This window comes from Tetrao urogallus (genome assembly GCF_951394365.1).
Source record: "Tetrao urogallus genome assembly, chromosome: 4".
In the NCBI taxonomy this organism is placed as follows: Eukaryota; Metazoa; Chordata; class Aves; order Galliformes; family Phasianidae; genus Tetrao; species Tetrao urogallus.
In genome coordinates, this window is record NC_136817.1 from 54,146,670 (window position 1) to 54,173,804 (window position 27,135).

Here is a 27,135-nt window from a genome sequence, read left to right on the forward strand (position 1 = left end):
TTTCTTTCAAAGTTAGGGAAAGCTCACGAAAGAGAAGTGAAATGATATTTTCCTTTAGGGTTATTGTTGCAAACATATTGCAAACCCATGGGAATGTCCACAAACCCGTTCATGCCAAAGATCATCTGTGGTTTTACATTGAAATTTGCCCACGAGGAAATTTAGTTATTTTGAACCTGAATGTTTTCAATTTACAGAAACAAGCAACTTCATGTGAACTCTTTTAAATACAAATAAAACACACTATGATAGACCTTAAAAATTGAATAAACAGTCACCGTGGAAAATGGTATTGGCTAAACATTTACAGTGTCAGTGACTGTAAATGAGGATGGAATCCTGTTTGGTCAAGCCCGTGCCTAACAATAAGAAAAATTAATGATGTTTTGGAATATGAATTTCTCAGTGAGAGGGCTAAACAATATCTGCCTGAGTGAATACAGAGGAGTGTGAGATGATCCTTGGGTGCTGTGTCGTAGTGTTTCAGATTTTATACATCTATTTATTTGGATCTGCCTCTCTATATGAGAGCTAGAAGGCTTTTTAGAAGCTTAAATAACTCTAACACATTCAGCTTTCATAGAAAGGCCAAGCTGGGTAAGTGTATGTAGTTCTTGTTCTCTGAAAAACAGTAGGAGCATTTGTTTGTACAGACTTTCTTCCTGAGCCTTTTGGTAAGGTCTGTTCTTTTTAGCCAGTTTTACCTCAAGGTAGGCGCTGGCAACAGTCACAAACATTAGTATCCTAGTTGTGTATAAAGTACTTGTGAAGTTGTGTCATCTTACAGATGGTCTTATGGAAATCTTTTTTATGCACAAATCGCTGGCGGTGCTGGATCAGACACTTAAGCCGTTTTGGTGCATTTCCTCACTTTGGCAGTGAATTCTGAGGAAGGTGAACCTAAGGTGAACACCTGAGTTTCCATTTCTAACTTTCAGATGGGGAGGAGGAGGAACAATATGCAGCTCTTGAGAATTGAGTTAATTTTTTAAAAATGTAATATTACTCCAGGAATGCTCTAGAGCTTATAAAAGTAATCAATTTGCATATAAAATCCTTTAATGTCGATGGGAACTCCAAGCCTGGAATGAATGCGAAATACGCAGTAGTGACACTCTGGACAAAAGATCTGCAGTGCAGAAGTGTTCAAGGGGAACATTTTGTCTTAAGTAATTAATTTGCAGAAGAGATCCCCTGCTGTTTTTCTTGGTACAATGCTCTCTGCATTTAAGCATCAATCTAACTTCTGAAAAGTAAAATTTGCAAGTAATATTATTTTTAATTTTGAACGTTTTTTCTGGCAATTAGAAGAATCTTAGTTGTATTGCAGTATTCTAGTTCTTGGCTTGATTTGGGAAAATACAAGCTTGCATGAATAAAAGCTACAAAGACTTGCATTTTTATAGCTAGAGCTTTGTTTTTTTGTGTATGTTGGGATTGTAGTGCTGAGAGCGTCAGCCCCATTTTTAACCATCTGTGAGTGAATCCATGGCTTGTCATAGTTTGCAGGATAATTTGCAGAAATTTGGACTATAGCAAGTTGCACTCCAGCCTCATAAAACAACCTATTCTCAGTGCTACATATAAAATAGTATACTGTAGAAGTAAAATTAACTGAATATTCATAACGTTCTGTTAGTTTGTAGTTATTCTGCTGCTCTTGTTTCCAAATAAAATGTAGAGTGTATTCTAAATTAAATCTAGGAGAAAATAAAATTTTCATGGTGCATCCTGTGGATTTCTTCATTGATTTTTAACATGTACCACTCTTCTTCTGAAAGGTTCTTGGCATTTGTGCTGTGTGCTGTATTTCAGAGGTGCAGTAATTGCTGTAAATCATTGTTGAAATCTAGTTACCCTTTTTGTGCCAGTGCTAAGGAATGAGGATGTGACTCCCCATTTATCCGAAGTATACAGAAATGGCTATTGAACAATCAGAACCCAGCCCTAACTGACTAATAGGGGTTTCCATCACAAAAATAAAAGACAACTTTTTGGTATATGTTACAGAGTGCTTAAATATTCCATAATCGTTTTCTTTTTTCCCCTTAGCCAAACCAACAAGTTTATCACTTCCGTTGACGCCTGAGTCTCCAAAGTAAGTAGTAAAAAGTGCAAACATTTATAAAAGGGAGGGGAATCTAATACATTTTGGCTACAGCAACTCCATTTCAGCTTGTTTTTATAAATGTGCCCTGTCTTCCAGTGATCCCAAGGGTTCCCCATTTGAGAACAAGACTATTGAACAAACCTTAAGTGTGGAACTCTCTGGAACTGCAGGTGAGAAACGGATAGAGTTAGCTTTTCCTTTAAGCATGGTTTGGTGTGTGTTTGTTCATTTCAATATACAACACACACACTGAGATCTTACAGAGGTCTCCAGGAGATTAATTTCAGAGCAGTTTGCGTTGACTTTTTATCCAGTTGCCTGAGAGGGAATGTGTTTGAAAATATTGCTCCAAACCTACACAAGAGCGCATAATTTCTAGAAAAATATGAATGAAACCATTTATCTGTTATACTTCCCCATTTCCCCATAGATTTGTGTACTGCTGAGCACCATCTTTCAAAGACAAACCCCACAGCAGAGTGTAATCGATGTTACAGATGGAAAAGTTATGTCATCCAGTCTGTCTCCAGGCCAGTCTAGGGCTGTACGTGACTGCATGTTTCAGTGCTTTGTCAATTCTAGATTAATATGTCACAAATAACAGCTTTCTGCTCTGCCACTGAAAAACTATTCCATAGCTAAAAGGTAATTTTTTAAAATTGATATTCATTTTATGTTCTTACTTTCTCTTTATTTCTCCCATTAGCACACTTCACACCACCTCTTTTCTGTCCTCTTCCTCCTGTCTGGCCCCCAGTGTTTGTACTTTTCGAAGATGTGTAGATTTTTTATCGTGTGCAGCTTCGGTTGATGTGTCATCCATTACACTCATTTAATTCATCTGCTCTTTCCACAAAAGTTCTTCAGATCTCAGATCTATCTTATTGCTTTTCTCTGACCTCTCTTTTGCCTCTGTTTTCCTGACGTGTCCAGAACTGAGCACAGGAACACATGCTGAGCTCCACCTGAGCTACTGCCAAGAATGTTTTCTTTCTCAGTTATGTAATACTGAAAAATAGATGCTCGGCATGTGTTTCTCACAGGGGCATATATAATATATATATATCATATTATATATATGATATATAATTATCTATCTATCTATATATATATAATATATATCAGTTTTTGTATGTACCTTGGGCAGTTGCTTTCACTGCCCATCATGTCACATTTCAGAAACTTCATTAATTCAGCATTAAAACATGCATGCTTTCCTCTGACATGTCCTGAAAATCTGCGCTCTTAATCATTCCTCTAGTGACAAAATGCAACATCCTTGCAACACACCTTCCTTTTGCAAAACTGATACAGACATGGCAAAATTCACAGCATGCAGCAGGATAATCCAATTCAGTGCCAACAAGCCTGAAGCATGAAGAAGTCTTTTTTTGTCATTACTGGAGAGCAAATCTGCATGAAAGTGCATGTTTGGAGGCACACTGGTGAGTCAGTGCTTAGTGCTACCAGCTGGAAGGGGCAGATGAGGTGACGATAGCAGAGTTGTTCAGGCAGTGGTTGAGATCACTGAAGGGAACAGTATTTTCTTCCAGACAGAAAGACAGCAGCCTGCTCTTCACATCAGCTGGCTGGATAGAACCTGGGAGCTAATCTAACCTCTTGACAGTCCTCTAGTCTCAAGAATGGCAATGGGAATGGGCCGGGTGTTAGTGAGTTCATTTCCATGTGTCTGCTGCGCGTGGGGGAGGCAATGAAGCGACTGTGTTGTTGTTTTAGATAGTATAACAAGGAAATGCAGCAAATTAAAAGATGCATCAGAGGCTGTGAAATAAAAACAGCATTATCCTATGAAAATATGAAATTATACCCCCTGGAAATAAATCTAGCTAGAAAATTAACTGATGATAATGAAGTACAGGAATTGTTGGAGCACATGCAGCCAGGGAGTTTGGGCAGTGTTTACAAGCAGTGTAGTTGATGGTGGCTGCTGGACTTCATGTTGCACTTGCTCTGCTCTTCAAAATACCTGGTGAGAAGGTTTCAGGAGTCTGCCATTCATCACTTGACAGCTGTATTAATCTCTGTCTTCACATATACATAGATTTTATTTTTGTATGTGTATATAAATATATAAAAAGATGAGTGATTGTGCATGAATTTCTCTTCAAGTCATTTATTTGGATTGCAATAGCGTTTTTTGTCATGAGTTTACTTGTGCTGGAAGCAGACATAACAGAAACAACCTCTAGTACTGAAGGACTTAAAAAGTATGTGAGTAAATACAGGAAAAGCTGGGACCCATTTCAGTAAAAACAACAACAAAAGAATAAAATAGCAGCAGTAGCAATTAATAATATCTTGGAGTTCTTTAGTGAGGCCCTAGCAACTCCAAATTATATCCAGGTAGCCGCATTGTTCATTGTCCTTATACAGGGCAACTTACACTGTATACTGTTATTTACAGTGGAGTTGCCTTGATCTTACTGATGAATTAAAATTGCACTATCGAAGCACAAAATATTTTAATATAAATAGCAGCTCCCTTGTTCTCTGCTGAAAACAGCACTGGTTCCCTCACTGACGAATTAACTATAGAGAAGAAAAATAAATAAGCGCATTTCCTGCTCTAACCATCAGTCTTTGTCATGTATACATTTTAGATTCACATATCTAAAGTCAAACTGAATCCATTCCATTGCCAATGTCATAACTTGCTTTAGAATGGCTTTGTTAGTACTTGTGAGTGTAACTATGTCCTCCTTAAAACCATCAAAACTTTTGTCAAATATCTGTCAAATGATAAAGAACAAATATCTTTTAAAGTGTTTTCAAGGCAGAATGTGTAAGAATGTACAAATTCTTTGAGCGCCCTTTTAATGTCTTGTGATAAACAAATAAGTCTATCTAAAATCAGTACTGTTAGCTAGTTTCCAGTGCTATTTTTTGGAAAATGGATCAGAACGTCATGACTTGGAGATGATGATAAAGTAGTGATAAAATTTCTGCATAAGGTGAGTCTTATTCTGAGTAAGAGCCTTCATCTGTTTTTCTGTAGCTAGCTGCAGTGCAAGCACTTTGCTAAGAAGCCATGGGCTGGAACATCTCTGATATCTTCCAGGGACATGGGAGGTTTTTGTGTTACTCTTTTCTCTTTGGAACATGTCAGGTTGAAGAGATACCTGCAGACACAGAAGGACAACTCGCCTCTGGAAGTGACAGTGTTTCTCTTGAGAATTGAGGGCTCCTCTAGAAGATAAATGGCATGGTTTTTTGCCCTCTTAGTTCTCTCAATGCCTTTTTAAGCCTTCATTCCTAAATACCCAAAGACATCATATAAATGTATTAAGTGAGTTTACATGCCTGAGATTTTACTACCATACAAGCAGCAATCAATAACTGGAAGTCTATTTCCACCTTCCTGTCTTCAACAGGTGTCTTAGTGAAAAGTCTCTCGTTAAGATCTTTATAATTTACCTGAATATAAAACTCCAGTCTCTCTTGGGTGCAAAATTTGATCTCTTCAAAAAGATGGTGTAAAAGGCAATATGAACATGATTGGCTCGCACAGTGATTTGGAATTCATGAGCATCCTTGAGGATACTTAAATCCTGCTATTTGCCCACCTCTAGATCTGAGTTACTTCTTAGTTGTCAGAACAAATACTTCAGATCTATCATATAAGAACTTCTTTGACCTCAGAATGATTTCTGATCAAATGAGAGATGCAGAGAGTTGTCTGGGGGAATAAGATCTTGTGAATTATTAGATATTTTCAGGAGTCTGTATTTATTCTCTGCAGCACTGACAACAAGATTAAACTGAATACTAAACAAGCATGTAGTTTTTTATTATATGATGGCTATTTAATTTTATTATATTTTCCTGGCTTCTGCAATCTTATGCCACACAAAAACTCTGATTATTTTTTTTTTACTGAATTGAGCTGTTACCATGTGTTCAGTGTTTCTAGTGGCCTTAAATAGTGTTTCCCTTGACAGTCTGTTTCCAGACTTTAAAAGTATGAAAGAAATCATTTTCCATGCCTCTCAAAAGCTCTGCACATGTAGGAAGGTTGCACAGCTGTGTTCGCCCAAAAATACTCATTCCCCCCACCAAAGCACAACAAACATCATCAAGTGTTTAAATGCCTACAGTTACAGTCGAATTTTAGGAAGATTGGTGTCTGGTTAAAACCTCATTGCAAATGAGTCCTGAAAAGTCAAGATGTCACTTTTTACGCAAACGCAATTCCCTAATTTCTGATTATCGACTTAGCTGAGCTAAATGAGTTAACTAAGGTGGCTGTTTTTTAGTGCACTTTTGGTATGCATCACAAGTACCTGCACTCTCCCAGAAACTCTATTGAAAGAAGTCACTCAGGGAGGTAGTGGGGCCAGCATGCATGGGAACACCTTTTTTTGCACCGACACAGAGAAGACAGTGCTGGGTTGGCAGCAGTATTCACATATTGTTAGGACTATTTTTGAGCACAAGATGAGTGAGTTCACACTATCCAGACAGAGCAAGGCAAAGTGCAAACGTACCATTTACTGAAGTCGTTCAATTAAACAAAAGTCCCTACAAAGAAAATGGTTTTATAGCATGTCATGAAAAAATACTTGCCTTTTACTTTAAAAAGAAAAAAGACTGTTTAAGGGGGGTGATTGTAGAGTATGTACCACTTCTAACAGATTTGCTGTGCAGAAGTACATAAGTGTGACTGATGTAGAGGTACTTGTTTATTATAGAGCACATTTCAATGCAGTAATCATAAATATTGCTAAGGTTGTGCTCTGTTGAAATATGACCTACATACTCTTGATTGTTTGTGTTACGTGATTTGTCTGACACCCATTACATTCTGGGTAATGGCAGCCATTTGTTGCTGTGCACAGCAGGCTCTTTTGACAAAAGAAAATAGGCAGCAATAAAAAAGCTATAGTCTGAATTACATTCTGCACAGTGCTGCACTGCTGAGAGTTTGTGCAAGTGTGTTAACAATGCTCTGAACTGCCTCTTGTCAGCCTTCAGCCCGTAATGGCCATCTGTCCTTCCATAAATCTGTCAAAACCTGCTAAGTTCAAGAGAGCACAGAATATACCTTGTACTGTCAACGCTAAAATGTACACTTTTGCAGAGAAATTGGTGTGTATGAAATAAAGGTTATCGAATACTGTAACACTTGATTTAGGAGCATGGCCTGAAGTGAAGATTAGCAGTGATTAGTGTAACGATGAGCAGAAGTGACACCAGTGAGCAAGTGTGCAGCCTTACCATTTTCTCAAAGTTCACATTTTGGGCACTGGTCATGGGATGTGCTGAAGGCAGACTCTATAGCACCGACTTAAACAAGAACCAATTCAAAACCTTACTCCCCCTTCATCCCCCAGTGGAAGTTTGTTCAAAAGTTAACTGAACATTTTTCAACTTGTATCTGTTTATACTTACTTGTGCGCTTCCTGCTTCTGCTGAAAACCAGGAAAAAAGCCAAAATGCCACGAGGAAGTCCTTTCTTAGGATGTCCCCAGCACAATTTTGCCAGCAAAAGAAGTGCCAGTAAATTTGGCTCAGTCTGTACTTTTGGAAGGGTTTTTTTGTTGTTATTTTTTCCCCTCCCATCTAAAGACTGTTGGACTCCTCATTGAGCTTCTGGAAACTGTTATGTTCTGAGTATTATTTGCTTTCTGTCAGGGCTATCTTTAAAGAAATGGGAATGGAAACAATATTTTGTTTTGAATATTAGATTATGTCCTGGGTTTCTTGTACTGAAATTTTCATGTGTGCAGATATTTGAGACATTTACTGTGGAGTGGTTGAATTTTATACGGACGGGCTGGAATTAATATTGTCCTACTTCATTCTTTCTTTAAAAACACATCTGAAAATTCAGTAACTAACCCCAGGTCATTTCTGGGGCTATACTATTTCATAACTAAAAGTGCTGATTCTTGGTTGGTTTGTTTTATTTTGTTTTTTATTTAGAAAACAATCCTTACTTACTCAAATCTTGAATGTCGCTTTAGATTTTTAACCCAGAAATGATTACTGAAGAATTTGGAAGAGGCCTGATCATTTTGCTGGAAATTTGTTTGGGAAACAGAAATATTTGTTAGTGAGGAGGTAGATAAGGTGTGAAATCTATGCTGCTGAATTAGATGAATTTTTGGGAAGGAAATGAAAATTGAGGACAAATTAGAAGAAATAGTTGATGACTTAGCACAAAACTTTTTCAATTTTAAATTCACATTTGGGATAACTAGACTTACAGTACCTTTGCTTCAATTTCTCTGACTTTGGTGGCGTTAGGCAAAGTCTTTACATAACCATGTAACCATTTTTTCCAAGTGCTCAGACAAAATTAGTCTTCTTTCTCACAACTGCTACTCATGTCTTAGTACTCATATCGGGTGTTTGTTTTCTTTTCCGAAACAAATTCATTGCAGACAATGCAGTGGGACTCCCAGTCTCCATTTCTGATCCTTAGGGAGCACTATGCATTGATGAACGTTTTTTTTTCTCTACAGCAAAACACTATAAAATATGTTCCATTTGCATTGATCTGCTGAGCTCCATTGTATGGTTAAAAAGACAAAACTCTGCAGCCATGTTTGAAACATTCATTTCTTGGAAGTGTCTGCACTCTTTTCATTCTTGCTGTGAAAGTAATGGAAAGCTCATTGCTTGGGCTAGAAAAGGAAATCTTGGACAGCATTGTTCAGTGTACTGTTTTTCTGCACAGGGTTATTCTTTATAAAGTCTGAAGAACTTCTATGATTCAAACATGAATTATTGGAAGGTGTTGCTTTGGTTTGCAGGTTTTACTAGAATGGGCTACAGTCCTTCCTGCAATTTCATCTCACTGTAGTGATGTAATGTACTACAGTTGTGTGAAAAATCCTGGTAGCTAGTGATATTAATCTTGAAATTCTTATCAGTTTCATATCTACTCCTTATTTCATGACTTTCACTAATATTTTGTTCTAGATGCAATGGTTCATTACAATTGTACTAGCCTCATTGTTCACTTAGGTTTCAGTTGCAGAACTACATTTCAGGCAAAATGTATTAGTTTTACTTACAACAATGTATTATATGTACATTAGCAATGGTTTACTAAGTTAATGAACTGTGTAGACAAAGAGTCATTGCAGTCAAGTTGTAGAGTTGCTGTACTTCCTTACATTCAAGTTTTGTGTACTGCACAATTTGCTTTGGTAGTGCTCATTTATTTTTCTTGGACTTCCTTTCATTCAGGTTTTTGTCTGCTAATTTCCTTAGATGTTTGACTGTGCCAGTCCTTTACTTTTCATTTTTGTATCAAAATCTTTTTGATTTTTATCAGAAAAGTCTTTTGATTTTTATCTCTTGATCTTTTCTATCAGAGTCTGCAGAGAGGCGGGTATCATAAAAGAAGAGGAGAGGCAGAAAGGATGTTGAAGATTAATGGCCATGCATTAATACTGTTGCTATTGTTGTCACCAGAACTTTGGTGTCTCAAACCCTAAACACTCTAATTTCCAGATGAATTAAATTAAATTGATGTAGAATGAATCTTGTTTTTTTTTTATCTATTTTAAAGAAGCATGTGTGTCTTCACTAAAATTTGTCTGCTTAAGAATCTGTTCCTCCTTTTTTTCCTTCAGGCCTAACTCCACCTACGACCCCTCCTCATAAAGCCAACCAGGATAATCCTTTCAGGACTTCACCTAAGCCGAAGTCATCATGCAAGACTGTTGCACCACCTTCAAAAAAGCCCCGTTATAGTGAGTCTTCCAGTTCTCAAGGAAACAACCCAGTCAAGAAGGGTCCAGAACAGACTGAGCTGTATGCACAGCTTAGCAAGACTACAGCACTGTCCAGTGGACATGAGGAGAGAAAGACAAAACGGCCCAGTTTGCGGCTGTTTGGTGACCATGACTACTGTCAATCTGTGAATTCAAAGTCGGAAATACACATTAAAATATCCCAGGAACTTCAGGACTCCAGACAACTAGAATTTAAGGATTCTTCACCTGGGTGGCAGTGTCAGATTTGTTCTTCTTTAGGACAAGACCAGTATTTCAAGAAAGAGACTTTACAGACAAGTAAGCAGGGATCCCAAGGTAATAACAGAAAACAGCTCCAAGACCAAGAAATTCGGGCTGAACTTAATAAGCATTTTGGTCACCCCAGCCAAGCTGTTTTTGATGAAGAAGCAGACAAGACCGGTGAACTAAGGGACAGTGATTACAGTAATGAACAATTTTCCAAACTACCTATGTTTATAAATTCAGGACTAGCAATGGATGGTCTCTTTGATGACAGTGAAGATGAAAGTGATAAACTATGCTACCCTTGGGATGGGACACAAGCCTATTCATTATTTGACGTATCGCCTTCTTGCTCTTCTTTTAACTCTCCATGCAGAGATTCAGTATCTCCACCCAAATCCTTATTTTCTCAAAGATCCCAAAGGACACGCTCTAGATCAAGGTCCTTTCCTCAACGCAGGTCCTGTTCCCGTTCTCCATATTCCCGATCAAGATCAAGGTCACCCTGCAGTAGATCCTCTTCAAGGTACAGTGAGCAATTTCATACATCAGCATTGTTGGCAATAAGAAGGAAAACAGCAAAAGCACAGAGTGTCTTGAAGGAAATAAACAATTTAAAAACAACAGAAAAAAAAGAACCCTTGATCCAGTGCAGTTGTTTTTATTGCCCCGATCTGATTAGCTCTGAAGGTTACAGGATTGCTGCGGAAACATTCGTTGCCATTATCCTTTAAATTTGCCAAGTTTACACTTTCTGAGTGGAGCCAGTCAGGTCAGAGGCAGAGCAATTGGAGAGATATACACAACTAACCTTTCCCATTATCTGCAAGCTGCCCGGTGCCAATCTAGCTGCAGTCCCTATCAGATGAAGTTGACAGTGGCTGACTCTCTGCTCTCTGTTAGCCTCAATAAGAAACATTATAGGAGGGGGGCAAAATCACTTGAGGCCCCTTAGTTGACTAGGAGATCGCAAACTGTCACTGGAAAATTTCACTGGTAGCTTAGAAGAAATTGTAAGGTCAGGTAAGAGGTAGCTCAGGAGAAAATGGTGTCAGTAGATTCAAAGTGAATGACAGAGGTGAATGGTTTTAGTTTTTTCTTCTTTCCTGCAGATCTTGCCACTGTTACGAGTCCAGCCACTGTAGACACCAAGCACACCGAAGTTCTCCCTCACGTGCAAGGTCGCGATCCAGATCACCGTACAGTCGCAGACCCAGGTAGTGCATTTTGTGTGCATTTAGTGTGCTTTTCGGCTGGTTCTGAAGAGATAATAAAGCATTCCAGAAACTGTATTACTAAATTTACATTAAGAAATGCAGGTGCTTGATTTAATGACTAAGTTATGTTTCCTAGATATGACAGCTATGAGGAATATCAGCATGAAAGGCTGAAGAGGGAAGAATACCGCAAAGAGTATGAAAAACGGGAATCTGAAAGGGCCAAACAAAGGGAGAGACAGAGGCAGAAAGCAATTGTAAGCACTGTGAAGATAACTTTCATTTTGAAATAGGTTTCTGTTTCTTTTGGTAGATTTCTAAAACTCGGAATGAGATTCTGTTTTATTTCTTCTTCGTAATGGAACAAACAAAATGCAAAAATCTGTCTATGTGCATTTCTTTGTATTTAGAATTTTAGGCAAATGTGTGTTTTCATAACAATTTGTGTTTTGATTGTACAGCACTAATTTTTTCAGCTTCTTTAAATTGCAACTCTCCAGGTCAGTCAACAGAAAACAAACAAACAAACAAACAACAAAAAAAAAAGATTTTCTAGGAAAAGGCTTCATCCCAGGCAGCAAAGAATTAAAAGTGACCCAGTCTATTCCTTATAGTGATCTATCAGTGAACCCACAGTTATCACTGTATATCACCTACCAGGATGCCAATAGTCAAGTCTAGTTTCAGTATTTCTCTTCCTCTGCAGAAGCAATGTAAGAAGCCAATCAGCTTACATACTGGTCACTGGATGTTTCCAGTAGCTGTAATTATCTATACAGAGAGTACAGAATTTGAAACTGACATCCAGAGGCATGTCTTTTATTATTTCTTTCTTGTCTATAACACAGTTTACTTTTAAGGTATTTTTAAGATTTTTTTAGCAAAACAGTCTGAAGACATGATGCAATTTAAAAATGTCATTTCACGCTGCCCCTTTCACAATGAACGTGTGTTACTTGATTAATTTGTTCATCTGACTGAAGTACCTGCAGCAAAGGAAATACCCATGAGGTGATCAGCAACTCCCTTGCCTGTAGTAGCAGAAGGACAGAAAAATGGCTGTTAAACAGACGTGTGGATTTTGCCCCCTTCTAGTTTCCCTGCATGATGGTTTTGATAAGTTGGGAAGTTGGGAACTGCTGTAATTCTGGACTCCTGTTGTGATTGTTAAGCCTATCTGGTGGGCTCCCTTTACTGCTGCTCTGCACAAACTGGTGTGTACTGGGATGCTTACCTTCATTTCCACATTTTCCCTTAATGTTCTCTCCAAAGCTCACCAAAATGAGTAGATCTCTATCCAGTATGTTTAGTGAACTTTGTAGTAAAAAACTGTTTCAGACTCTTTGGCATTTCTCCAAGTACTTACACCCTCAAAACTACTTGTATGAAGATCAGCAGAGACTGGCATAGTCTGTGGCAATGAGAAGTTCTGGGAGGGAATATGCATCTTTAGTTTATGGATTTCATCTCTGTTGTTACTGTTCTTAGTGAGCTTGATAAATCATTTTGCTTTTCTCTGCATCAGGTGACCTCTGTACATAGTATAGGTGATACATAAATTTTGTAAAGCATGAGATTCAGAGCTGTAGCATGTTCTGATCTGAAACTCAGGGAAGCTGTCAATGGTTTATGGGCAGGTCAGCACAGTTCGGTGACTAATGGAGTGGGGGGACTCATGGGACCACACCCCAGAAAAGGGGGAAAGGGTATGGAGATGGGCCTAAAAACAAAACAGCAGCAATGATCTGAGGAGAAACAGACTAATCTACTAAATATGATAGTGGAATGTAAGATAACAATACAATATAATTGGAATTGAGGCTAAGAAATCAAAAAAAAAAATGAGAGTGTGTCCAAAAACTGAAGGCTTTGCTCTAATGCTGAAGGCAAGATGGCTAGGGAGCACACACACTGCAGAGATGAGCAGAAAGGAAAAAGGGACCTCTTGTGACTTGCAAACAGTTTTATCTTTCCCTCTGAATGGAAAACAGAAACACAAAATCCTCTGGGGCATGTAGTTGTTCCTCTCTTCTGAGAACCAGGTACCCAGAAATATCAACAATCCATGGAACTGGAGTATTAACTCTTTATCTCTCAGTGCACTACATAATGTTGTGATGTAGAATACTGATAACAAAAATCATAAAACCATGACAGAACGCAATGGAAGAATTTTGCATGGCTTCAGAATGGGCTATATTTAAGTCAACTGTTGGTGTTTTTCTTGCTTCCATCTGTTTACAGATAATACTGACTTCTGGCAATCGTAACTTACATGGCTGTTCTTTCTTAGATCTAACATAAATTAGAGTTTTAAGTAGACCTCTGTCATGAATGTATCTTGCTACTTCTCAATTACTGTATCTTATTGGTATAAAAACCTGAATCCTACTGTGAAGATTGAAAATTTGATTTAGTTTAAAATGAGGAAATGTTTGGCTACTAACTAATGAAGGGAAAAGGAGAAAGAGAAGATCCCTGAAAAGCTCTAGATGTGCTGCACCATCATTTCTTCCAAGTTAAGAAATTTAGTATTTTCTAATTCAAGGCTGAATTTATTTTCTCTTCTAAAGTGAGCACTGTCATGTTAATTAACTTCATTAATGAAATTGTGTATTAATAAGCATAAATAAATTAGACCTGAAATGACTTAGTGAGATGACAAATCATATATTTATAAAATATCAATAAATAGAACACGGCAAAAATTTTAAAAGCAGTCATCCAAGAGCTGCAGGAAATGTAGCTGAAGTCATATTAACTCCTTTCTCCAAAGTCTACCAACACTTTCACTTTAAAAATCTGTGTTGAATCATGCCAGTTTATGCCCTGTGCGAATCAGTGGAGAATAGGAGAAAGGGGAGCATAGAAAGGGAAGCCTTGATCCCACAAAGTCAGTGATAAGGTGCATATTAACTGAACAAAGGTGCTATTTTTCGTCCAGCATTCTCTGTTCCCTTTCTTATTGATTTTGGATTATGAGTCCTTTTGGATTATGAGTCTCTTATGTGTCACTCTTTTCTTTCCAAAAAGGCCCAACTCATTTACTGTTCAGTCATAAGAATCCTTTTTGTCTTTCCTTGAACTCTTTCTGTAAGTTCCATAAGTTTAGATTTCCATAAATTCTGCACTGGAGTCTATTTTCCTTTCTTTCTAGCTCATCCTCATGCTGCAAGAACTGGTTCAAGACAGCATGCCTCCTAATTCTGTTAAAAGTGCAGCTCAAAGATTGAGCACTATTAGGGCCCCAGGTGCTGGCTACTCAGGGAAGGTAGCTTTTCTTCATGAAAAGCACTGTGCTGAGGTCTCAGGGAGCTGGCTTTAGAAAAGATGCACAGAGGAAAGGGAACAGAAACCATGACTCAACAAAAAGCCATCAGGTCTTACTGGTTCAATATCTGGAATTACTCTCATGTGACAACATGAGTGTAAATCCCAGGAAAAAGAGATGAGAAAAAAATAGGCATATTTTAATCTGTCAAAACCATATGTGTAGCAATGCCCTCTGATTGTGCAAGCAGCTTGTATTTTGGCAGATGCAAAGACATATTCGTAGATTGCTGAAGAGGCTTGTTTTAGAAGCCTTTGCTCATGCTATGTGGCAAAGGTACATTTAAATGGCTACATGGTTAGTCTGCATGTGATGTATTGGCTGCAGTAACTTCAGATCAACTGAAAGCCTGAGCTGGCATTTCTGTGTATGGGTTCCTATCTAGATTTACAGCTATGGTGGCTTAACTTCAAAAAGTTCTCTGTTGTTTTTCTCTTCGCTTCTTTTCTGTCTTCCCTTCTCCGGTGACTGGAGATTCAGTGTCTTTTTCATGGAGTGGGATCTTTATTTTGAGCAGTCTCACACAAAAAATATAGACTACTGAGCCCACAAGTCATTTTTCAGTTAGAAAGTCAGGATATTTTTGTCATATTTGTATTCTTGGTTATGATGCCTTTTTTAATGGAATAAATTTTAGCGGAGTGTAGCTTGATCTTGATGTCACTTGTCCACAATTCATTTTAGAATGGGTCCTCATTGAACAGAAGGCCAGCCTGCCACCAAGACTCACTTAACTTAATAGCGCTCTCCAGACCATAGCAGAGACACATTCATTCATCATGAAGCTCCAGGAACAACTGCAGGACAGAACAGGCTACTCAGAGCTTTCTAGAAATTACAATCTAACCCCCAGCCAGGGCAGATTGCTCTGTTTTGCCAAGAAGACTGAGGACTGTTTTTTTCTTGTTGTACACCCCAGGCATTTCTTAGGCATGCAGGCTTTTCCTGCAGCAGCTTATTAGACCACATAGCAAATACCTTTCGGGGCATGGCTTCTACCTGAGTAGAAAATTAATATTAGCATTACTACTTTCATATGTAAGTGCTGACAGTCTGTATGAAACAAGCCCCTGTCCCAGAGAGCTTACAGATACAAGAAGATAAATGCACTGTGACGCCACTGCAACAGAAAAGAAACACATGGTTTCAAAGAAAATAAATTTCTCTACAACAGGAAGGCAGGAGAAAGGTGGTTTCCTAAATGAATGCTTGGGTTCTTTGAAGTCTGAAACCAGACACAGCCCATAATGGAGTAAATTCCCACAAATGAAGGAGCAAATGCATGTTGGTTGTTTAGTTTGGACTTTTTTTTTTTGTGGTTGCTCATCTTGGCGGGCCTGATCCCAGGCATTATACTTTTTCTGTACAATTTACTGAAAATATTTCAAACGGATTGTTTAAAATCTTGAGTTTTATTGATTCATCGCTATGTTTTCAGCAGTCACCCTGGAAGGCGGTAGAATTTTTTCAGCCCTCAGCCACACAACAAGATTTGAGAATATTGTGCAGTGTTCTTTTTTCTTCTTCATTTGTTGCGAGTCTTCCTTTTGCCATTCATACATGTCTACCAGTCATAGTTAGCCTACAAGTCTTCTTTAATACAGAATCTACAGCAATGTTTCTTACTATTGTTATGATGTCCGAATCTTACATTATACGGGCTCTTGCATTCATAGCATTTCTATTTTTCAGACTCTGCCCAACCACTCTCATTGCTTTTTCGAAATGTTTTCTGGCCTTCAGTTCTAAGGATGAAGATCAAGTCACAAAACACTGCGCATGTAAGGCGTTACAGAAAGGGGCTTGTACCCAGCCAGCCACGTGTGCTGCAGGAAGCAGCAGAGCTTTGATAAGCTTAGAATCATGGAATCAGTAAGGTTGGAAAAGACCACTGAGATCATCTAGTCCATCTGTCAAACCATCATCACCTTGTTCACTAAACCGTATCCCTCAGTGCCATGCTTATCCTTTTCTTGAAAACCCCCAGGGACAATGTCTTCATCATCTCCTGGGCAGCTTATTCCAATACCTCACTAGGAAGTTTTTTGTAATATCCAACCCAAACCTCCCCTGACACAACTTAAGGTCATTACTTCTCGTCCTGTCACTGTTCACCTGGGAGAAGAGGTCGACCCCCACCTCAGTACAACCTCCTTTCAGGTAGTTGTAGAGATTGATATGATCTCCCCTGAGCCTCCTCTTTTCCAGACTAAACCATCCCTCTTCCCTCAGCCACACCTCCCAAGACTTGTGCTCCAAAGACCTCACCATCTTTAATACCCTTCTCTAGACATGCTTGTAGCGAAGGGCCCAAAACTGAACACAGCCTCGAGGTTGGGCCTCACCAGTGCTGAGTACAGAGGGGCAATCACCTCCCTGGTCCTGCTGGCTACACTGTTTCTAGTACAAGCCAGGATGCCATTGGCCTTCTTGGCCACATGGGCACACTGCTGGCTCATGTTCAGCTAACAGCTCCAGATCCTATTCCTCCATGCTGCTTGTGGTAGACGTCAACTTTATAATTTCTTCTCATTTTCAGCCTCATCTTCACATAGGGCATAGTTGAGCTCTTGGAGAGCTAGTTATGTACCACAGATGTGCAGACAAAAAATGGTAGGGGAAATGAGGACAGCAGCACCCCAGGGTGCAGTAAGGAGAGGCAGGCAAAGAAAACAAATGTTAGGTGAAGAAGCCAGGTACAAAAAAACATGTGAAAACTAATATGTCTGTTGGCCTGAGATTTAATCAAATTAAAGGTTAAGAACAAGGAAGGGGAAACAAAGTGAATTTTGTAGACAGCCTTTGCAAGACAAAAAGACCTTTAACATCAGAGATATTTTGGAGATGAGTGATAGTTTTATTGACACTTAAATTCGTGAAGGTATATCCTGGTCCTATTTTCTCCAGTCATGCTAATGTTCTAGCACTTTAATTTGATACTTGAAATAGTGATTTTCAGTCTAAGATTCTCTGCCACATTTGCCTCTTCAATTGCTTTTACTGCCAGGAGGAAAGAGCAAGATTAAGAAGAAGGAAATTTAGACAAAGAAGACAGACATACTGGGCTTGAGGAAGCTGTCTACGCTCTTCTTTTTTTCTTTATTTACTTGGTAAAACAATGAGCTATGTACACTTAAAAGCCAGGGGAGATTCAGGTTGGATATTAGGAGAAACTTGAGTGGTCTGGCACTGGAACAGGCTGCCCAGGGAGGTGGTCACCATCCCTGGAGGCATTCAAGAAATGTGTAAATGTGGTACTAACAAACATGGTTTGGTAGGCAAAATTGTGGCAGGTGAAAAGTTGAACCAGATGAACTTATAAGTCTTTTCCAACCTTAATGATTCTATGATTCTGTGATTGTAAATCATCTGCATTTCTGAGAGGGAAATATGAACACAATTGTTTGGAGTTTCCTTCAGGTTCATCTTCCCCCATTAAGTTGAAAACAAAAGCTTTTTTCCCTAGTTCTCTAAATTTCCAAGGCGTATATCATCTCCTCTTACAAGTGCAATAAAAAGCATACTTAATATGCACATATGGACTTAAGCATGCGACGTGTTACAAAATAAGGGTCTTTAACATTTAGAGGTATGTTATAATCTTGCTAGGCTTGTATAACTCTTATTGTTAATGGGAGTAAAATGCAGGTGTCTTTTTAAATACAAATATTTCTTTCATAGCCACTTTAAATAAGCCAAAGCTAAACAAGATAAAGACAGTGCTGTATGAATCCTGTGTTCCCCAGTACCTCATACCATCACAGCATTCTGCTTAAAAAAAATACTTGAACGAACATCTCTCATGTACACACTAGAGGACATATGGTGCATTTCAGCTTTAAATTTAAATTTCCTTAATTTTGCAAGTTTAACTTACTCCCTTAATGATAGTTTAACAGGCGTTTCTTAGTTGTTCAGTTTTGTTTTATTACAGTTGTCTTAAAGGGATATTAGATATATAAAAGTTATTAGAAGGATAGAGGAAGTAAAAATTGCAAAGGCATGCACACAGACTTATGGGAGAGCATGCAGTAGTTACTTCCATCACTCTGCAATATAACAATCTCCGTGTCAGGGAGTGAAACATTATGTTTTTTCAGTCGAGATGTATTATCTCAGCTAAAGTATATTAAGCAGTCTGCTATGTTATGTTCTGCTCCATCTGGTCAGCCATTTAGGTTCAATAGCAAGTATCAATGGAATTGTTTCTTATCAAGTGTTTCAATGCAGTTAAATTCTTGATTTGGTAAAGCAGTCTGAAAAAGTAATTACTGTGCATATGCAGATTTTCTTCTTTTTGAAGTTTATAACACTCAGCCATACTGAAAGGAAGCAGAATGAGAATGGGGGAAATGGAAGAAATGCAGATTTCTGTTGCTTGCTGTCTATATTTCCTAGTTCGTAGAAGGTCTACCCAGACTCCTGAATCAGGAGAGTAGGAGTAAGAAACAGCAACTGTCTGTAAAGTGCCCCTTCTTCATAAATGTATGGCCATCTGTGAGCATGCTTACCCTTCTTTTAGCTGTGCTAACTTCTTTAGGCTTTATGCCTACAACAAAGAGTAAGAACAGCTTTTAAATGGTGAACTTTAGAGGGCATAACATTTAAAAGTGAAATTGTCTGTCCCAGCAGGGCAGTGGAGGACTATTAATCCTATCACCTTGGTTCCTTGGATAATCAATAGAAGCAGTAGTTTCAGGCATTTAAATGAGACAGTTACATGATCTCTTCAAGTAAGAAGAGCATATGCATGCTTTGGAGGAGCAGTCGGGGTCTCCAGTTGGCCAACTAGGGATACAAAGGATCCAGAAAGTTGCAGTGATCACTTTTTGTGCTACACCTTAATGAGTAGGGGTTTTGTCCAAGAAGTGAGAGTAGTGGGAACTGTTCTCTGGAGCTTCGGACTCATATCTTTAGTTTCTCTGGAGCATAGATGAACTGGATTTGAGCCCCTGAGATTTGCGAGGCCAGGAAAAGTGTAAGCAAAAATAGTTGACTCGGTACGCTAGTGAGAAGTGTCTTCTGTTGGGAGGCAGGTATATTCGTTTCAACTTCCAGCTGCAGGAGTTGTTTGTTTATTTTGCACTAAGCAGCTTCGGGGAGCAGTGTGCTGTCCTGGGAACAGGGAACCATGATTTTGCATACCCATGTGAAGAGGAGTTCTGATGGTCCCTTTATCTCAGATGAGTGCTCAAGCAAGTAAAGAAGCGGCATCAGGATAATTTCTGTTTCCACAAGCATTGTGGTCTGATCTCAGTCCTACTGTCTTATGTGTGCCAATTAGCTGTGGTCCAGAAATTACTGGTGTCTTATACCTGTCTAGGGACTCTCAGAAAACATACATTTTGTGCTATAGCTGAACTGTGTCACTGTAAGGTACCTTACTCTTCAAGCTAGGATGCTTCTGAGCAGGAATGCAAATTTGTATTTAGGTCCCTAGAGCCTTCAACGTTGCACAGTTGAGGTGCCATTAGCCTTTAGGCACCTCCAGGTTAAGATAGTCAAGAATTCTCAGCAGTCAGTATAGCTCCTTTGGAATTCAGCACCTACATTCTATGCAAGTCTCAGGTGCCCAAGTTGATGGTTTAAACTGACATTGCTCCACTGACTGACAGATTTACACCAGCTAAGAATTTGATGGAGGTACAGTTTATGGAACAGACACGTGGGTGTGTGCAAGGGTTGAGCAAGAGGCCAGTAGTTCTCCAGGCCAAAGGCAATCAGAGCATTGGGGCTTTCTAAAGCTACTACTTCTTTGCTCTGATTATTAAGGTCAGTGGTTTGAAGATCTCTTTTTCACTTTTTTTTTTGGTTGCAACTCACTGAATGACTTTGTCCCCAGTAAGGTGCTAATCCAAATATTCTTAAAGTGACTCTTGACAGGTTTTCGCTGTCTTTCTGTCATTCTCCTGAGCATTTTCACTCAGAAAGGAGCTATATGACCATGACTTGATTATTTTTAAAGCGTCTCTGTTAGTTTGCGCCAAGTGTCAAAGGAACCTGCAAATGACCCTCTAATCTTTAAAATCAGGAAATTCTGTCATGTTCTTCTTCCTAGCAAACCCAAAGGCAGTGTTGACCACAGGAAATATTTTATTCTTCTCTCTTCCCTCCATTTATTTATTTTAATATTTATTTTAATAAAACTCATTTTCTGGACTCCTCACAGTCTTCCCTCTGTTTAAGGTATAGATTGTGATGGAACTGTTGATTGCAGAATGAGTCAGCTAATGAGTCATCTGAGTTTATAATGTTATGTCTATAATCCATTTTGTTACGTTTATGATACACTTACACACTTGCTGCATTATTTTATGCTGCTTCACAACTTAGTTCCCAGTGTTATATAGCTAGTAAGAGAAAGGGGATTGGTCCTGGAGAATTTGTAGTCTTAAAGGGCAAGTCATGGGAAGATGGAAGGGAAAAAGATGCAGTAAGATACAGAGGGAGTGGTCTGTCATTTTATATAGCAGAACAGTGACAGCACTCAATGAAACCTTCTGGGAGAAAATTACCCAAAAAATCTGGCATCGTTTAAATACCTTAAAGGCTTTCCAGGAGAGAATATTTCAATCATTAGCTGAATGCAGTTGATCTTCTGCAAGTGACTATTAGTATAAATATGCATCCTCTGCCTATCTGTGTGAATGTATTTGTATGCATGTATGTGTAGGGTCCTCTGTATTGCACATTTGGTAAAATCTTGTCCTGCTCTTTCTTAACAGGAAGAGCATCGTGTGATTTACGTGGGTAAAATCAGACCTGACACAACCCGAAAAGAACTGAGGGACCGGTTTGAAGTTTTTGGTGAAATAGAGGAGTGCACAGTAAATTTGCGGGATGATGGGTAAGAACTTTTCAAATAAGCTCTTGTTTGAGAGCTGCCGTATGTAAAAAATTATGGCAGTAAGATTACTGGTATGGGAGTGTAAGTGTAAGTACTGTTACAGATGGCATGTTGAATTCAAAACCATGTTTATTTTCTTTCATCCTTATTTATTAATCTTGCTAGTTGAGATTTCCTGTCCCAGAAGTAAGTATTTAGCTGCATGACAGGACGATCAATGGATGCTGTACTTCTGGCATTTCCACTGCTGGATCTCTTGCAAGTTCTTGCTTTCAGGAAGGGGTTACACAAATGTGTGTTTACTCTTTTTAGCTTTTTTATTTTTCACGACTGTCTTTTTTAATTACAGAGACAGCTATGGTTTCATCACCTACCGCTACACTTGTGATGCCTTTGCTGCTCTTGAAAATGGATACACTTTACGCAGGTCAAATGAACCTGACTTTGAGCTGTACTTTTGTGGACGCAAGCAGTTTTGCAAGTCTAACTATGCAGACCTAGGTAGGTATCTTGCTCTCTGTGAATTAAAGTACATAACTGGAACCATGTTGTAACTCAGAAGAATTTAGTCTGCTTGTTTTTTGTGACCTGCTTCTGTTACTTGAATAGTCGGTGTGAGGGATTTAAAGAAGGTGCTTTTTCACTTGCATGTTAAAGTCTACGAATCAGAGCTGTACACTGTATTAACTTTTTCAGATATTTCAGACTGTGAAAATTCTTTTAAAGCCCATCTCCATCATTAATAAAACAGATGCCCAGTATTCAATAGTACATTGCCATACTGAAATGATAGCACCCCAAACACTTGTTCAATTCTTTACTGTTCATTGGTGTGCTCCTTTTCTCTAACACAATTTGATTATATGAACCTTAAACAAAAACCAAAGTAGAAGCCTCATCCTTTCATCTTTCCCCCAGATTTGCTGTAATCTTATTTTGCTGTGAGTTGTGTGATAGAATTTGTCAGAAATACTCCTTAAATGTGATTTGTATTTTCTTAGGTTTGAAAGCTAGAGGGACTCATGACCAAATCTGACCTGTCCTATAGCAAAGGGCACAGATCTCAGCTGGTGGTTTTCACACTGTCCATCAGCATCTATGTGTGAATGTGTCTCCCTGCAAGGACTTCCACTCATGATGTGAGAGGCTCCAGCCAGTGGAGAGAATGGCAAATCTCTTGGTGTTGCTGTCCCATTGGTGTGTGACAGTGATAGCAGAATGATAACTCATCTGGATCTTCCCCAGTTCTGTTCTGGCATAAATGTAGGGTTCTGCCCTATGCTGTGGGTCAGAGTATGATGCTTCCCCTCGCGAGGATGTTTGGAAGTGTTAAAACTCTTATAGGAGGAGTACTGATGTACGTGCATAAAGAGACCATGCAGATTTCCCAAACATCCTTTTAATATTATATTATAATCTCACCTCTTATTTAATTACCTTTGAAAGTATTCGTCAAATGTTAAAGCTTTCCTGATGCCTGTATAAATAGTCTAATGGTACAGGAGATGCTCTTTTCTGGATAAAATAGCAAGGGACAGTTTGCTGCTGAATCTATATTAGTCTGATACTGTGGAGGTTTTTTTTATGAATAAATGACCACAGTCATTAAAATCCCTGCATAACCCTGTAACACAGTCCTAATGAAATCTTGTACCTACTGCCCTTGGCTTTGTTCAATGCAGAAAGTGAATACAGATATATTTTCACTAACCAATTGATGTATTTTCGGAATTAATGATAAAGACGATACACATTGTTCACAATGAATATGCTATAATTCACTTCAGTGGCTATACAGATAATATAAAGCTAAGAAAAGGCAATTGACTTCTGGAGAGATATAAGGTAATGTTGAATATGTAAAAGGTAGCAAGGCATTTGTTGAAATGTAGGCTGATAAAAACAATATAAACGTTATAAGCAGATTGAAGTCTTAACTTGCTTTGACTTATCTTTGGTAGTGGAAGTGAAGGCCTCCTGTGTTTCAGAAAATCTAGGGTTTGAAGTAAGTTGTCTAAAGGGAACCCTCCTGGAACATTATTCATCGCTGAGAGTATTTCCTGGCACATCTTGCCAGAGTGGGATTCCCAGAGTATCTCTAAGCAGAGTATTTTCACTTTGTCCCGTTGACAGCTTGAGCCTCTCTACTTCAGACTGCATTCTCTGTATTTCAGTGTATCTGATATTGCTACACAGGCAGGATGAACTTGAAAATTCATGAGCTAGTACAAGGACAGGAAGAATTAATCAGCTTTGGGTTGAGTACAGAAGAAAGAAAACACTTGAAAATAGTAGTCAGAAGTTTAACACCTCTCCTCTGTGAGAAGATATTGTCTTAACAGGACTTGTAATGAACATTTAATTCACAGTATGTCTTATAGAGGTAAATGGGGAGTTCTGATTAATTCAACAGAAGAAATGGCAAGAAAATGGCACTCTCTGTGACATAGAAACCCGGGAGAGCCAGTGCTGAACAGGGATGACTCCAAAAGGAAATATAATTCTTGCAGTCGAGTCAGTAGTTGCTGCAGCGGAACTGTATTGCCACAAAGTGATCCCTCCTTTGCTCTAGGAACAGAATGATGTCCTGGCAACTATTAGCACTGGAGCAGGTATTACATATCCCATCTAAAACACACATTCCACAGATGGTGAACTGCTGTTCTTGCTGTTACACTTATGTTACGAAGAGCTGAGGATGCCACCTGAGATTGCTTGTGCAGCAGCATGGAGACTCTGCTCTGAGCTGCTCATGTTCTGAACAAGCAAACCAAAACAGTCAGAGCAGAAAATAAGAGAGATTGAAGGAGGTGTGGTGTGGTGCATAAGGCCCTACGGCAGGTCAGCCCATGGCTGTGTCTCCTGCATGCCTCTCTGCAGGCTGTGGTGGCTTTCAGCACAGTCAGCTGCTATCACCTATCTCAGGAAAAGTAAGTTTGGGATATTAGACCTTACAAAACACAGCTGCAGAACCGTAATGCGTTTTTTGGTAGAACACCTGTGATGATTACCTGGACTAGATGTGAACCGGGTGATCTCGAGACATCCCTTCCAACCTCAGCCATTCTTTGACTACTTAGAGTCTTAGAGTGGCAGTGCTCAGTCTTTGGAGAAGCTCTTTGGAGTTTACCGGTTCAATACGTACACATTCATTTTATAGTTCACTCATTCTGCTGAAGACATACTATGCATTTTTTAAAGTCTTGTTCTTACAGAAAGCTCCATCCATGCCGAATGGATGGGTGATTTTTGTAGTGTTTGTTCATACTGCTGTACGAAGAAAAAGATGGAAGTGCTCGCCAGCGCCTTGTGCCTGTTAACTGACCTTGCATCTCTTTGGGTTTCAGATTCAAACTCAGATGATTTTGATCCTGCTTCCACTAAAAGCAAGTATGACTCCATGGATTTTGATAGTTTACTTAAAGAGGCACAGCGGAGCCTGCGCAGGTAACATGCATCACACCCGAGGAAAATGGAGGGATGGCGAATACCTCACGGACATCACGTCCTTCAATAATGGACAATTAAAAGTCATACTTAGGAATTTCTCCTACTTTACACTCTCTGTTCAAAACCATGGTTTACATGAACACAGCTGCTCGAGGAGGGAGGAGGCAGAATGGCTTTCCAGCAAGCACACGCGTGTCCATGGGTGTCAGCTTTGCTTTCGTGGGTGACCGGTGGCGGGGCAGCCTGCGGTCCTCTCGCAACCGAGGGCAAACCACATGTCATGGCAGCAGTTCCACAGAGATACACTTACAACGTAGAACTTCAAAATGTGTACATAGTGCATTTTAACAAAACGAGAACAAAAGCAAAGCGGAAAAAGAACAAATTTGCGAACTATGGCTGCTGATGTCTGGGAATCAGACACTGCATTTTTTTTTTAAATGAAGCTTCTTCTCACAACAGAGTGATAAATGACAATCCAGAAGAAAACGCAGGTCCCACAAGCCTGCAATGTGTTTCAGTTTTAAGATCTTTCTTTTTTTTTTCTTTTTTTTTTTTTTCCTTGCAGAAGAGAAAATGAAAGGCTAAAGCTTCCCTAACATTTTGAAGTTTCGTCTTTTAATTCTGACACCCATGTAAATGTCTACAATGTTGATCTTCCACAGCAAAGTTTTCAAAGCCGTGTTAATGGTCAAATGTGCAGCTTGTTCAGCGATTTATTCTAATGAGCGGACGTGGTGTTACATTATTAATGAGAGTTGGATATAACTATCTGGGTGTGAGCGCAGATAGTTTATTTGCTACGTTCTCTAAAGTAGTTGAGTATTTACAGATGTTAAATGGAGTATTTTTATTTATGTACATACTGTATGACAATGTTTTTTTTTTGTTACAGCTATGCACTGTAAATGCAGCCTTCTTTTCAAAAACTGCTGAATTTTTCTTAATCAAGAATACTCAAATGTAATTATATGAGGTGAAACAATTATTGTACACTAACATATGTAGAAAGCTGAACTTATGCTTATATATATTTGATTGTAAAAAAAAAAAAGGGAAAAGCGTGTGGGTGAGGACGTGCGAGTGTGTGTGTGTCTGACTGCAAAAACGCTTTACACACATTCATCCCTTCCTTGGTGAGCTTATGTAAGAATTTTGTCAACGATGATCCTAGCCCAAAAGGTGTTAACCACTTCTGCAGTATTTTTCCACATTTTTCTCATTGCTTGGTTTTTTTTTGCAGTTTTATACACTGAATTTGTTAGGGGAATGAAATTTTCTCATCTAAATTTTTCTAGGAGATACCATAATTTTATGTAAAGTCTCTCAAATGGGTAATCATTAAGAAATGTTTTTATTTTATGTATCAACAGTAGTTTTGGAACTAGAGATCAGAAATCTTTTTAAAATGCTATTTTGTTTTAATTTTTGTGATTTTAATTTGATAAAAATACGCTGAGGTACTCAGTACAGTATGATTTTTACAGTAATTCTGTGTCTAAACACTGTTCTCGAAGCCAGTAATCTTTTCATTGGCAGAGTTTAATGATGGTATTTATCTATATTTTTTACAGTTATGCATCCTGTATAAATACTGATCCTTCATTCCTTTGTTTACTAAAGAGACATATTTATCAGTTATGATTATCCTATTTATTATAAATTATGAGATGACTAAAATAAGAAAAAGGCCAGTGGAAATTTTATACCTAGGATGCATGATGATTGTCAGTTTGGAGTAAGTGCTTCGTCTGAAAATTCAGCTTTTGCAGAAGCAGTGGTTTTTGTTGGTTTTTTTTTCTTTTTTTTCTTTTTTTTACTATGCACTAGCATGGCCTCAGATGTGCCCATGACATTGTTGCTGATGACATTGCTTCTGCTAAATTAAATAGAAACTTCAGGAAAGTGAAAGGAAAAAAAACACAACCGTTAGCTACTACTATTCTGAGCATCAGAATTTCATCTGATCTTGGAGTCTCTAGACTGAATCAGCAAAGTTTGGAATTTGCTTGCGAATGTATAGATTTGGTATTCTATTACTGTTTGGCATTCATGACTCCTCTTAAAGGTATGGCACACCTAACTATTTAATCTCCTTTCCCACTCCCAATCTTAGAAAACTGATTCCGCCCCATGCCAGTGCAGTTGATTTTGATGGCTGCATTCATTTTATCACCAGCATATTGTGT

General features: G+C 38.7%; 1 protein-coding gene across 5 annotated transcripts in view; it reads left to right on the plus strand.

The window, feature by feature from the left end:
* Positions 1-24,947, plus strand: part of PPARGC1A (PPARG coactivator 1 alpha) — a gene marked incomplete at both ends in the record, with an annotated part of 341,292 nt that extends 316,345 nt beyond the window's left edge. For 4 of the 5 annotated variants that reach the window (XM_079535023.1, XM_079535024.1, XM_079535026.1 and 1 more), the window contains 8 exons: positions 2,053-2,098; positions 2,207-2,280; positions 9,715-10,627; positions 11,214-11,318; positions 11,455-11,575; positions 21,375-21,496; positions 21,846-21,997; positions 24,844-24,947. In XM_079535023.1, coding sequence (XP_079391149.1) covers positions 2,053-2,098; positions 2,207-2,280; positions 9,715-10,627; positions 11,214-11,318; positions 11,455-11,575; positions 21,375-21,496; positions 21,846-21,997; positions 24,844-24,947 — 1,637 coding nt within the window. The remainder of the gene's footprint in view (positions 1-2,052; positions 2,099-2,206; positions 2,281-9,714; positions 10,628-11,213; positions 11,319-11,454; positions 11,576-21,374; positions 21,497-21,845; positions 21,998-24,843) is intronic. The other variant, XM_079535025.1, reaches the window with a different exon arrangement.
* Positions 24,948-27,135: the final 2,188 nt, after the last annotated feature.